General features: G+C 38.2%; 1 protein-coding gene across 4 annotated transcripts; it reads left to right on the forward strand.

Moving 5' to 3' along the window:
* Window positions 1–1,265: 1,265 nt before the first annotated feature.
* On the forward strand, window positions 1,266–12,727 carry socs1b (suppressor of cytokine signaling 1b). 4 transcript variants are annotated; one of them, XM_035398209.1, is made up of 2 exons: window positions 1,266–1,348; window positions 11,987–12,727. In XM_035398209.1, exon 2 carries the CDS (start codon window positions 12,061–12,063, stop codon window positions 12,670–12,672), a length of 612 nt encoding a protein of 203 aa, XP_035254100.1. In that variant the 5' UTR covers window positions 1,266–1,348; window positions 11,987–12,060; the 3' UTR covers window positions 12,673–12,727. The 4 variants fall into 4 exon arrangements, with proteins under 4 accessions (XP_035254100.1, XP_035254087.1, XP_035254096.1 ...); XM_035398196.1 differs by lacking the exon at window positions 1,266–1,348 and adding an exon at window positions 5,550–5,790; XM_035398205.1 differs by lacking the exon at window positions 1,266–1,348 and adding an exon at window positions 10,901–11,196.
* The last annotated feature ends 1,397 nt before the right edge of the window (window positions 12,728–14,124 follow it).

The raw sequence follows: 14,124 nt of genomic DNA on the forward strand, positions 1-14,124 counted from the left end.
CAATTCAGAGTGTAGTCTACACCACACCTGACACCTGAACCACAGGCTTTTAAAATATTTTACCTAGATGGGCCATGGGACTATTAATTGTTTAAAGAATAAATTGGCAGGCACAGAAGGTTAATCAATTATGTTGTCAATAATATTCTCATGCATATTCTTGACAACATAGACATTTACATTTTTAACTACAGTTCTGTTACTAGAAGGATTGTACCTGTAGTTTTAAGTCTTGAATCAACAGAATACCTGTTAGTAATGTAGGATTACAGACTAGAAGGACTGAAGGACAGAAGTAGCTGGATAGCTAGGCTTTATCTACAAGTTCTACACATACAGTATGGCTGGAAGAATATGCCTGAACAATGAAATATGCAGTTTGATTCCAGTTTGACCTGAAGTGAGACATTTTAGGAAATGTTTTTTTTCTCTCCTCAGTTTGTCTTATTTATCAACCATATCAATGTCAGGTCAACCAATCAAACCATAAAGGAAAGGTCATTTTTCTGAAAGGTTATTTTCAATGAAACTCGACTGGAGCAGCTGAATCCAACCGATGATGTTTCATTGACGTAATTTATAGAGAAGGAAATCAAGGAAGGAAATATAAAAATAAGTAAAATATGCATGGAAAAATAAATGTAGTAATAAATTTAAAAAAGATAAATACCTACATTTTGAAGCCATACAACAGTAAAAAAAAAGAAGTTTCATTTATTTACTTGGACCATTATGTAGAAAACAATGTAGGGTATATAGCGCCCCCTTGTGTTTGTCCTGAATGAATTACAAAATGAACTAAGCACTACCTTCTACAATCATAGTTTGCGGATTTGTAACGTCCGCAGAAGTGGTGCTAGAAATTCATTGTTTCCCAAGGAGATACAATGCTTCGGAAATGAAGGGTCGATTCCTATAGGTATTAATTAAGAGTACGCCACAGTTAACAATTCATAAGAAACGGACGTGCATATTTGGGCGATAATCGTAGCGTCTGCTTGGACTGGAAGCAGGCTAAGCATCGATAAATAGCTCTCTGCAGTCGTATAGTATAAGATTAGTGTAACCGTGAGTCGCCTTCTCTAAATCGAATCCCTTGAACAAACGGGTGCACATTAGGCAAGTGGCGACACCGGTCGCTTTAAATTACTACTTGCATAACTAGTTAGGCTACACCCGCCTTACTGCTGGAGAGCGGCTGATTGGACATTAGTCGTCGTAAACGGTTGTATTTGATTGGAGGAAGGGTATGTTTTTACCGGATACATCAACGCGACCGTTCGTGGTGTCCTTGCCATCTCGAAAAGAAAAATATAGCCGCCACCCCAAGACGGTGTAAATATTTGATGTAAGTAAGGACAATATTGATTTGTGTTTCGATTTAGAGATCAGTTTTATTTCAAGGCACTTTATTAATGATAACTGCAGATAATTGATAGTGAAATGAATTTCACAATTGAAGTAAATTCATATTTACTGTAGACATCACACTTCCATGCTCTATTGGCACGGATGTCAGCCATGAAGTGAGTCATATGTAATATCTGAAGGCCATATAGTTCTGATCTAGAAGTACAACAAGGATGTCTGGCTCCTGAAATCTGGAAACATGTTAATTTGTCTGGAACTGCATGATTTGTGTTGTATTTGTGGCTATTTTGAGTTTGTGTTTGGGGGTTATTGTTTTGAAGATGTGATGACATATACTTAATCTGTTATTCTATCTTCTGTCTAAAAACTTCATTTGTGTTCTCAGTTTGTTCTAGCAACCTACTGTGCAATGAGGGAAACGTGTACATTTATGCAGTGAAGCTACCATATACAGTACTGTGCAAAAGTTTGAGACCAACCCTTTCTTTTATTTCCTTTCCAGTGAAAACAGCCATTAAGTGCAAGTTATTTATTTTTTCAGTGTCAGAAAACAATTCAGCAAACATATGTCAAACCCTACATGCCAGCCAGATCCCTCCGTTCTGCTACCTCAGGACGCCTGGCACCTCCCCCTCTTCACACCTGCGCTTCCAGAACACGTCTCCTGTCTGTTCTGGCCCCACGATGGTGGAATGACCTCCCCGTGGAGGTCAGAACAGCTGAGACACTGACCCATTTCAAGCGACGACTGAAGACTTACCTCTTCAGGCTGCACCTTTCCCCATCCCTCCCTACCTCCCTGTAATCTCTTAAATGACTGTAAGCTTAGGGTTGTAACTAGGTAGCTGTTTCGTAGGTGACTTAGTTAATGCACCTGTCTTAACCACTGCTTGTATTTTTCCATAGACTGCGTTGTTGCTGTTCTCGGTGGGTTAGTGTTAATCAGTTTAACCATCAGGGTCCGAGTTAAAACTATGCGGTTGTTCCCTGCACTTGGACTGGTACTTCTCTCTAGGGTTTTCGTCATACGTGTTCCTGGTTATGGTTATACACTTTGTTGTACGTCGCTCTGGATAAGAGCGTCTGCCAAATGCCTGTAATGTAATGTAATATGTTTAACACAAACTTACACAAAAAACCTCATCAACTATGTACATCAAATCATTCAGTATTTAGAGTGTAAACACCTCCAAGAAGTCTTAGAAGTTGGTTGCATTTTCTGCTTTGCTCGGCCCAAGTAATCACAAACACATTCAGTGATGTTGAGGTCTGGACTCTGGGGTGGTCAGTCCATTGTTCTGAGAATACAGCTTGATCTTCTTGGCTGTGTGCTTGGGGTCATTATCTTGCTGTAGAATAGATTTTCTCCCAATCAAACATTGTCCAGAGGGCATTGCATGATATGTTAAGATTTGTTTCTATTTATCAACATTAATGTTTTTCTCTTTTTTTAATGTAAAGATTCCAACATAACGTCATTGAAACGTTTGGTTTGTTGACTGGAAGGATGGAAAAGCTGTTGTAGGGTGCCCAAAAGAAAAGTGGGCGAATACAGATAGATTTGATATTATACAGTATGTAGTGGTGGAGGCTTTTCTGTAATTTTATGTTAAATATGTTAATGTTTTGCATTATTGTTTGACACTGAAATAAAACTGAATGGCCAATTTGCCTGGTAATTGAATAAATGAAAGAGTGGTCTCTGACTTTTGCACGCAGTACACACACACAGACACACACACAGAAAAATATCCATCCTGGTCGAGGAAACACATATTACACCATCAGCACAATTTGTCTAAGTTTATACAATTGACATTGTGATGTACGACGCAGTAGCATCTTGCCTGGTTCGAGGAAGTTGATCCTGCTGGCTTTAAGCCCCAAAGCAAGTTTTTACAATTCATGTCACTGCACTGATTTCATTTAAGTGACTGTCAGATCAGTTGATTGATCAGATGATACAAACTGTACTTTACATTTATGATTGGCTTGAGAGAATTGGGTTGATTGCGAGGGCCAACAGGTTACCATGGTAACGGGATATTCACTGCAGATGTTTGCCTTGCCACTATTAGGTTCTGTTCTGCTCTGTTCTGTGGCTCACTGAGCTGAGGTTTATGCACTCTACACTTCATCTTCCTAATAATGGGAATTTGTCATCCATGTTAGGTGTTGTATGATGGCATGTACCGTATGCCATAAAATGCCTTCACACAATTTACTTGCTGTTGCTGTTTCTGTGCTGATTCTGTACTTTCACCAGTGAACTGAAAAAAAAAACAAAAAAACATTTGACACACAAAACTAATAAAATCTCCATCACACATAAACAGTTACATAATAAGTACAAATAACTTGGGATACTTTATAATATCTGTGTGGTTATAACATAATGTATTTGACTACTGAATGCATTCACACATGCATGTTGTATTGCAGACAGTATTTCAGACTTTTGCACATTTAAATTGATTTCTTCAGTTGATATCCATCCTATCCTATACAAAGGCGTTGTGTTGAAATGAGATCGAATTTTCAGTCAATTCAATTTAATTGTTTCTGATATTCATAAAACTATACCTTCAGTAACCACCAGAGGACACTCCATAATCATAACCATTATGCAACTCTCGTCCTCGTTAAATAGGACCAGCTGGATCTTAACCTGAAAAATGTATTTCTTATTGCTGACACAGACATTTAATTTGAAATGTTCTGTACTGAATCTAGCCATCCATTACTGTTTAAAATAGTGTATGCTTTTATATAATTATACTGTCTCTCTCACAGAGAACTTTATACTAATTTATTAAGTACTGTAACAAACATATTTGAGTTCTTTAAATAAAATCAGTTTATAGCAAGAGAAATCACCGCGCGCACCCGTTTTAATTTGTTTGGTGCGTTGAAACCAGTGAAATATCGTCAATTGAAAAGAAATTGGTTCGCACTCAAAAAATGACTACAAAGCTTCAAAAAAAAAAAAAAAAAAAGTCGTTATTTATTTTTTTAAAATTTGTTTTATTCAATGCACAATCATGCACAAACGTTTCGGCATGTTGCCTTCTTCAGTACATGCATGATTCTCTGCATAAAAGAAAACAAATTAAAAAAATAAATAAATAACGACTTTTTTTTTTTTGAAGCTTTGTAGCCGAGTGCGAACCAATTTCTTTTCAATTGAGTTCTTTAAATAAACAACTATTGAAGGAACTTCATGCACAAACGTCCACTTCAGAATAATGAATTACACAATTCAATAAGCGAAGCCAGTAGGCTACATTAGAGCATGGTCTGAACTGCCGAACAAATCACCAGATATAGCTGCAGCCTGGTATGAGATGTGAGCTGGTATGCGTATGTACGTTTCTGTTACTACACTGTTTACAGTTTCACACTGCACATGGTAGTGATTCTTATAGCAATGGTTTTTCTAGAATCTACAGGAATTATTGGCACTGGTTCAGCTGTCATTGTGCACTGACTGCAGATCACATGATTTCTGGGAATGAACCGTTGCTGGCTGAAAGTGAAAGTAAACGTTTATACTATCTTGGCCGAAGCTCAATGTTTAATTTGTTTCTTGTATAACTGGGTGTATATCATTGTTGACGTGTCAGGTTAATGATTTATCTATGGTAATGGCGCCATCATATAATTATGTTGGAGGCTTAGCAGAAGCAAACCGCTGCATTGCAACAAATACAAGACAGTTCATGCTCAATAATTTTGAGAAGCATCTCCAATGCATGCTGCACATCTTTGGTCAAGTTCTTAACTTCCACCCTTTGTTTATTACCAACTAGATAAGTCAAGTCACTATACCTATCTGGAGGCGCATTCTTTTTCTTAGGAGACTTGCAGGAGAGTATCAATCCCAGGATACTCTAGTAATAATATTGAACATCACAGCATACTAAAATGGAAAAGAAATTATATGGACTTATAATTCTGGAGTTACTCTGCAACAATTCAGCAATCAGTACTTGTATTCATTTTGAGGTATTAATAAAATCAAGGCTAATGAGAAAAGAATGTAGATTAAAATATGAAGCATTTAGTACAGACGGGAAAAATCATTTGCAAATAACATGAATTCTGTCTTTACTAGCAGTGTACCCTGCTGCACCATATGCACCAGCTGACAGGGCACACTACTTTCAGTTTCACTTTCCTGGAAACCTAAGAAAAGGAGACTCTATGTGGTGCTGTTATTAAAGAAACGTCTTGGTCACGCACAGAGCTCAGCTGTAGATTCTTTCACTTCTCTTTTATGAATGAAGTAGAGTAACCAAGAAAGAGAAGAATTCCCAGCACCTGGCCCATCAGTCTGATCATTGTTGTCCTTGATGTACAAAGCCTGATTCCAGAAATTTTGACAAATTTTCCAGGATTTCCAGGAAGCTGTTGCAGAAGGTGAGAGAGCCTGCCTCTGCTGTATGTGTGCTATACTGTTTTATATAAGGCTTCCAATGCTCCAAAATCTTTTTTTTTAAATGTGGGGCTATAAATGATATATACCATGTCTTCCTAATAAACATGACTCTTTAAACATTGCCTAAAGAACAGGAGAGGGGAGAGCTGGTCTGGTAATTTAAACTGCCATGTTTGACATGCATTTGTGCTCTTTCCTCTCATTACACACCCCACATTCAGAAATATTGTGTAATATTTTCATTATGTTTGCATTGTTCACCATTTCATTAAACTCAAAATTTATCTAGAAAACTGGCATGCATGGAGAATGATCCACCCATCAGATTTTTTGTCTATGTACAAGATAGATGCAGATCTGACACTGTTCTATGATTACAGCTGACTCTAAAAAAAGAGTGAGACAGGAACTATTCAATAACTTGAACTACTTTGCTGGTCTTTAACTTGAATGCATTTGGTAGTATAGTTTGAGGATATTTAAAGTTTGATCAAATACATTTTGGAGTAGAACGATGGACGAGAAAGGTCAAAAAGCACAATTTCTGGAGTTACTGATACCAGTTCAGTTTCAGTGATAGTGTTTTGTGTATTCTGGGAACTGGGTGTAGGCACAGTTTGCTATGTGCGGTAGTCTGCTGGCAAGATATAATTAGAGTCCCTATTATCATGTCAGATTAATCAAGGGGACATTCAATCTGAGATTATGACACTAGTTACAGCCTGTCTACTTTGTCGAACAACTTGGCTAAGAAAAACTAGTGCGGAGGTCATCAAGATACCTGCTATAGAGCTCAGTGGTGTACACAAGCCATAAGATATGAATGGGTGATGTCATTATTACTCGGTCGACTTTTGTCTTTGGCAGTGTCTCTCAATCCTGGTCCTGAATGGCCACCGGGCCTGCTAGCTTTTGCTGTAACTCAGCACTTGAGTAGCATAGCAATTTATCAGTTAAAGCAGTTGATTACAAGGCTAACTCAGGTTACCTGGTTTCTTGGGTCTGTATCGGTTGCTGACCCTAAGGTGCGAATAAAGAACACCAGGACCAGGATTGAGCTATGGACATGGTTTAGATTGAGATGGTGATTTTGTGATGGCTATTTGCTGCTTACGAGTGTCAAGTGCAGTCGATCATCAAGTGTACAGAAGTCGGCTATGTCAGTGGGTGGGACAATTTGACACATGGTGATATGTAAAAGTGTCCTTGAATTGATAAAAGTGGTGTTGAAAGCTACATCAATTTGATGAACATAATGATGAAAGCAGCAGTGAAATGATAAAAGAGGTTGTGATTGGATTTGTAGTGCATCAAACTGATTAAACTGCTAGTGAATAAATGACAAAGCGATCAAATAAAATGATTAAACTGATTTGTAAATAATTTTATCACTCAGTGATTATTTAATTTGATAGCATTTTAACACTTCAATAGTTAATTTAATTTCAGTCCCCTATCCCTCCACCTTCCAACCGACCCTTCTCCATCCAGTAGCACACACACACACACAGGGGATAAACTGATCTTATTTTGCTAACTCGCCTAGTTTTGCGAAAGGCCTATAATAGGCTTCATCTTCAATATGAAACTAAACTGCTATCAAGGTGAGCTTGCAAAAATGTTCATCTCATAATTAAGCAAAATAGATGTGGGCCAATAGCCTACAACCAAAAGTTACTCTACTTGTTATAACAAGATGCCCCATCAATGCTAAAACAGAAACATTGCAAACGAGCATGCACAAATATGCACAAGCTTCATTTACAGCACAGTTCAAACATATGTTGTATCCTTAAAGGTTTCAGAACCACAGCTGTGGCCAGTGCTGTAAATACAATTATAGATAAACAAATATGAACAAAACAGAAAGAAACTATATTTCCCAGCTTGTGTTAAACATCCACCACTACATGTTATTTGTGGTTTAGTGCATGACTTAACTTGATAGCCTACCACAAGATGATAATGTTTTCAAAACGTGCCCAATAATGCTTATGTGATTAATCCATTTCTGCAGGTAAACACACAGCATCTTTATACGATGTGTTAATATCCAACACGCTTTTTGTGTTACTATCAACACATTTTGTGTCAGTTACTACTTAGCCTATGTGTTACAAATATACAATGTATGCGTTACTAAGGGATTTTTTTCTTTAACACAGACTGTGTTGAAAGTAACGTAGAACGTGTTTACCTTAACTAGACATGGAGGTTCCAAACGGGAGGGCGAACACTCGAACTGCAGGAGGTGCTGGCTGACAGCAGTCAGATCATTAAAAATAAAAATAAAGCCACAATACCATTTATTTACCAAACATTTACCAACGTTTTGGCACATAGTGCCTTAGTTAAGGTGTGATATTGTGGAGCATAAGGAGTGTGCAGTTCTCTTTTTCTTCTTAATACGTTTTATCATTCTATAGTAACAGCTATTTTTGTGATGAGTCCCCCATGTTTCATTTAATGTCTCATCAGGTGCTTTTTTGGGCTCCTGTCCAATGTGACCACACGTGGCCTATATGTTAAACCAGGCCAGAATTAATTCAACATTAAATCTGATTGCAGTTCAGCAATTCTTTTGTCATTTTTGCTACTTCCACTCCTCATAACAGCCTTTAATTTGATGTGCTTGGATATTGTCATCTATTTAAGTGCCATTTCTCAGCACTGGGTGTCATTACTCTGACTGGGATAAGGGGTGCATTACAAGATGTCTATTTTATGTAGACAAGTGTAGAAACCTTAAAATTAATAATCTATTAACATGTTGTACCAAAGTAGACAACCTCCAAGATGCAGAAAACTGTTTGGGGTACATACTGCATATCTGATTGTACCCCTTGACACGGTGTGGTCTGCAACAGCAAAATCCAAGAAAGATAGAAAGCGTCCGTTCTGAAAATAAAAGCTGATAAATGAGGGCCCAGAACCAGAATTCAAGGAAAGTTGAGGAACAATCATGTAATTTGCGACTGCTTCCTGAAGCGAGATACGCATTCTCCGAAGCTCTAAAAGTGATATTTTAGTTTCAGTATTGCGGTCGTTTCCCCGAAATCTGCACAGATAGAGACCACAGTTTCACTCTCTTGAGCTGGAAGACAACCCACTTTCAGGAAACACAGTTACCTTTGATAGTAAACTGAATCTAGACAAATATGTCATCACAAACCTTTTGGGTTCAATTATCAGTGTCAGTGAAAGAGGAAGATGAATAGGGTAATATCTACAAACTTATGCATTACAAAAAGGAGGAAGTAAATGAACCAAGCAAAGCTTCACTGGTCTGAGCAACAATTCTGAACCATATCCTTCTTAGAGGACCTACCCTTATCTCAAACCTGTGCCAACCTCCATCACATTCAATCCTGGTCTGGCTATACTTAAGCGATAATCAGTTAAAACAATTAATTACAACTGCCCCAATTTCACAAAACAAAACAGTAGGCCGAGCAAATACAATCAATTTTTCATCAATAATAGCCAACTGTAGGCCCACACTTTTACTGTTACATAAAAAGGCAAAGGCTGAAATGTGTACACCGAGAGGTGTTACTGCACAACCTGTTGCCGACTGCAGTGACAGGTGTCACTGCAAACCTGTTAAGGGCTGCAATAACGGTTGCCTTCCGCTTCTGGTCGGTTCCAAAACTGGTGTCATGTGTACATACCAACATCTTAACTATTGGAAACAACACATGCTTAACTATGTGGTCATTCCCGTAGGATCTGGTTTGGACAGTCTTACCATTATTAGCCTGCTGGCTAGAACATTGTAAGCTAAATAGTTAGCTAAAGCAAGTGAACTGTAAAAATGCCAGTATGGTATTGCTGGCTAAAGCACTGTAAGCTAAGAAGTTAGCTACAATAAATTAACTGTAGAAAGGTCTGTAGCCATGGTAGGCCTAGAAAAAGATGAAGCCGGCAGTGCAGCACATTGCCAATCTTACAAACAGAAGCGCAACCGAATATTCACAGTGCACTCAAAACATAAACATTACACAAGTACGACATTTCCGTGATATAAATTGAGTGGATTTTAATGTGGCTTCATAGGTAATACAGATATGTGCAGCCTTAGTGAACAAGCGTACCAGTAACTTGTAGCTACGTACACAACATTCTACTGAGGTTTCATCTTTACACTAGGCCTACCAAGGCCAACATAGGCTATTGAGTGACTTATGTTAGCTGTTCCTGTCTGCAATTGCTTTTCACAAAAACGCATTTTGCTTGAGACTGGGATAACAATGACTAGGAATAGCTAGGAACCATATGGAGTACCCGTTATACAACAATTGAATTACCACGTTACCAATTTAGTTAACTAGGTAACTACAACTTCTCAGTGCATTTCAGTCTCGCAAGCTCACGTACCAGCTAGCTTTTCCAAAAACAGGGACTACGTATATAGCCACATGCGCCCGCCAAGGCGTAACTTGGCGGGATGGCATACCTGCCATCCCAATCTAATGTAATGTACAGTGAAGTGTTGCCAAAAACCCCATAGTCAAACACGGCAGCCTCCATGAACTGGCTCCATGCACCATTGAGCAGCTCCCATAGTAATCCATGAAACCGGTATGGCGGATGCTGTCTTCAGTTCTTGTGTATCTTGATCTGATGAAAATAACGTTTTCAACGTACAAAAATGCCAAGTTTCTCACACATACAAAGCACTGTCTAAAAGTCATTAATTCAAATTGGCAAAATCTAGGTCTGCCATTTTTATTGATATAAAAATGACGCCAAGTTACAAGAAACAATATTGGCTATCTTAGCTCAAACAAATTAAACAAGCTAAGCAATGCTACCCAATGTTTCCTAACAAAATTCAAAACTCAACAAAACTCTTAAAAATGAAAAACACAGTTTCATCGTCATTTCTTTTATTTCTCTCCGTCTACTTTTATTACTTGCAAGGTGAAAAAGCCCTGCTGTTCTCTCCCATGATCTTGAATCTGAACAGTTCTTTTCCTTTTGGCTTCTTGGAATCAGGTTCTGTTAATTTTAAATGGAGAGGAAAGCAGAATTTCCAGGAAACCCTCTGTTTCTGAAATGGGGGCGGAGCGGGGTGGGGAGGAGTCTCATTGTTCACATGAATTGAAGTTTATAAACTTGTCTGAGCAACGATGACGGCAATAATTCGAACCGCACGGAAAGGTAGCGTAGTTGGTTTGTGCTCCCTGTTTCTGGATACAGTCAAACACCTGTGGATTATTAAACCTCAGACTGTGAAAAAGCAATAACCTGGATGATTTTGCGGCTATGGAAAGACTATACTAACTAAATCTCTTCGGTCATTCTGTCGATGCCTCTTGATTAAGTCTATTTTAATCGTGGATTTGAAGACATTCCAAATTCGAAACTAATGTGCATACGGTAAGGTGAGATCCATTTGGCATGCAACGCAGTGTTGTTTTTGCTCCTGCAAATCTTGGTATATATTTTCAATTATATTTTCCATGTGAGCTAAATCAGCATAAAGTGCACGCCATGCTACTCTCAAGTGCTACAGTGCAAACAAACGGCAGGCAGCCACATCTAACGTTCGTAAATTAAATTCGGAAAGGAAAGAGGGCGCATGGTATAATAATAGTCTGTTTCCCCAAAAAGTAGTAGTAATTTGAGTAGTCGATTTTTGATTGTTAATACATGCTTTCGGTTTTGTGAGGAGGTTATGGAGGATTATAGACCAGTTAATAATATTAGCTCATGCTGTATTTGTAAGAAATTCAATTTGTCTTTAAAATAGTTAAATTGTACACTAGAGCATCATATAGGTCTACGGTATATCACCATATTTCTTTTCTGCCACACGTCCTCAAGCTATCAACAATGATAACGTTGTTAGTACAAAGAAATATTAAATTGAGTAGCCAGATAGCGGTTTTGTCATTTAATGAATACAACTGTGAGTGCACATATTTCATTGATAGTTTTTGGTAGATTAGTTAATAGATAATGGTCTTTTTGGTTTGATGTTGATTTAACATTTTGCATTTTCTTGGTATTGGCATACATTTTCCAGATAGCCATTTATGTAGCCAGTTTAATTCCTGTGTTTCACAATCCACTGCCCTTTATATTATACCTGTCAAGTAATGGGGGTAATCAAACCTGTGTGCCTGTTCTTAAAGACTGTAACGCAGTTGTCTCTGTCTTTGTTTGTTTCAGATCGGAGAGCTTTGTCTGCATCACCTTAATGGCCGGTGATATGGAAGACCCCATAGACTGGTCTACACTGTAGGATGGTTGCACATAGTAACGTAGGCAATGCATTAGCAACAGATAACAGAGCAAGGATTGATCTTTCAGCACCTGATACCTTGCCTCACCAGCACAGGCAGCGACAAAATGTAGCTCCCAGCCCAGAGAGCCAGACACGCTTCAGACCTTTTCGAAATCAGAAGGACTTCCGAATCATCACAATGACTACCTCTTTGCTGGAGAAATGTGGTTTCTACTGGGGTCCCATGACAGTAGAGGAGGCACACTCCATACTGAAAGAGGAGCCCTTGGGAACATTTCTGATCCGAGACAGCAGACAAAAAGACATCTTCTTCACACTCAGCTACAGGGCTCCGTCTGGGCCCACTAGCATCCGGATCAATTTCCAGAACTCGCGTTTCAGTCTGGTCGGCAGTAAGGAGTCGTTCGACTCACTCTTCAAACTGTTGGAACATTACATTGCTTCACCCAAGAAGAGTCTTGTTCGTCCTTATAGGAAAGTCAAATTGCTATCTTTGCAAGAATTGTGCCGAAAAAGGATTATTGAAACATGCGGTGGAGAGAAAATAGACAGTGTCCCGGTAAACCCTGTCCTCAAAGACTTCCTAAATGCCTTTCCTTATCGGATATGAATACACGTCCAAATGCATTAAATCCTTTGCTTGATATGTGGGAGATACTTGATGGTTTATGTATTGCTGGTTTGCCTTGTTTTTATAAACATACTGGTTCAATATTGCGGTGTACTTGCAGCTGGAGTTTACACCTCAGGTTTAAATTTCTAGACCACAAAACTGCAGTTCAACTGGAATAAGTCATCCTCATTCTGCAGCTTTGGACAGTTGCTCCAGTTGGTATGCAGTTCTGTGGTCTAGAAGTTTAAACCTGAGGTTTAAACCCCGACTAAGCACACTACAATTGACCCATTAATTTTTGTAGCAAACTAATGTATTTTGAAATAAGACTTGAACACTCTACATTTTTTTTATTTACACCGCACATACATGTTTGCACTATACAGGGGTTTTTCTCTTGTTGTATTTTATCTGCTATGCAGACATTCATTTAATTTTATATAGAATATTGAAAATAAATTTTGTTTTGAAAATTTAAAACATTTTGAAATTGTGTTCTTCTAAAAAAAAAAAAAAAAAAAAAAATCTGCTCTTGCTGATGACCTAAGCCAATTAACATGTACTTGTCTTGTAGGCGATACAGCATTTGGTATAAATGGTTAGTTTAAAGCTGAAATATTATTGGCTGCTGAGGACATAATTGGGTAAGAAGTTATTCTGTGAGGTCATTAGGCTGCTGTTTACTTTGTATGAATATTGATGAGAACACTTAATGAGGTCTCACAGATATTAGGCTACTTCTACCAGTCCAGTATACTGAGAAGCAATCACACACCAGTGTAGCAAAATTAAGATGACTATGCTTACAGCAGTACTACAGTACTTTAGTTATTCATTAAATTGCATTTCATTTCTGAAATATTGTTTTAAAAATGGCTTAACCAGTTCCAGATATTTAAGGTAGATGCGAGGTGTGCACATACTCTCTCTCACACACACACACACACACACACACACACACACACACAGTGGTGGCATTTGTCTGGTTCTGTAGAAGTGCTATAATAATCTTGTAAAGTGTGTGTGTGTGTGTGTGTGAGAGAGAGAGAAGGTTACCTGTGTGGGTAATACATGTGCAGACCATGACTGTGCTGAGGAATGTGCTGAGCAGACAGTGAGGTGTCTCTCTGGCACCAGAGGTGGGGCTCTTGTAGTAGTAATCGCTGTACAATTAGTCATTTACAAGAAATTAATTGTCACATACATTATAGTTAAAGGGGCAAAATGAAGAGGACATGGACAAAGAAATGTGATTAAAAATAACTTGTACCATAAAATGATTACTTATCAAAGAGTTAGCTCTTTTTAACCAGTTATTCTGAAACACATCTCACATTTCAACAAATACATACATGTATCTCATACAAGAATACATTAATTGCCGTTTATTCCACCTGAAGTTATGGCATGTTCATTACACGTGACTTCATATTGCAGCTTCCTATAAGA

This window comes from Anguilla anguilla, chromosome 2, assembly GCF_013347855.1.
Source record: "Anguilla anguilla isolate fAngAng1 chromosome 2, fAngAng1.pri, whole genome shotgun sequence".
Classification (NCBI taxonomy): domain Eukaryota; kingdom Metazoa; phylum Chordata; class Actinopteri; order Anguilliformes; family Anguillidae; genus Anguilla; species Anguilla anguilla.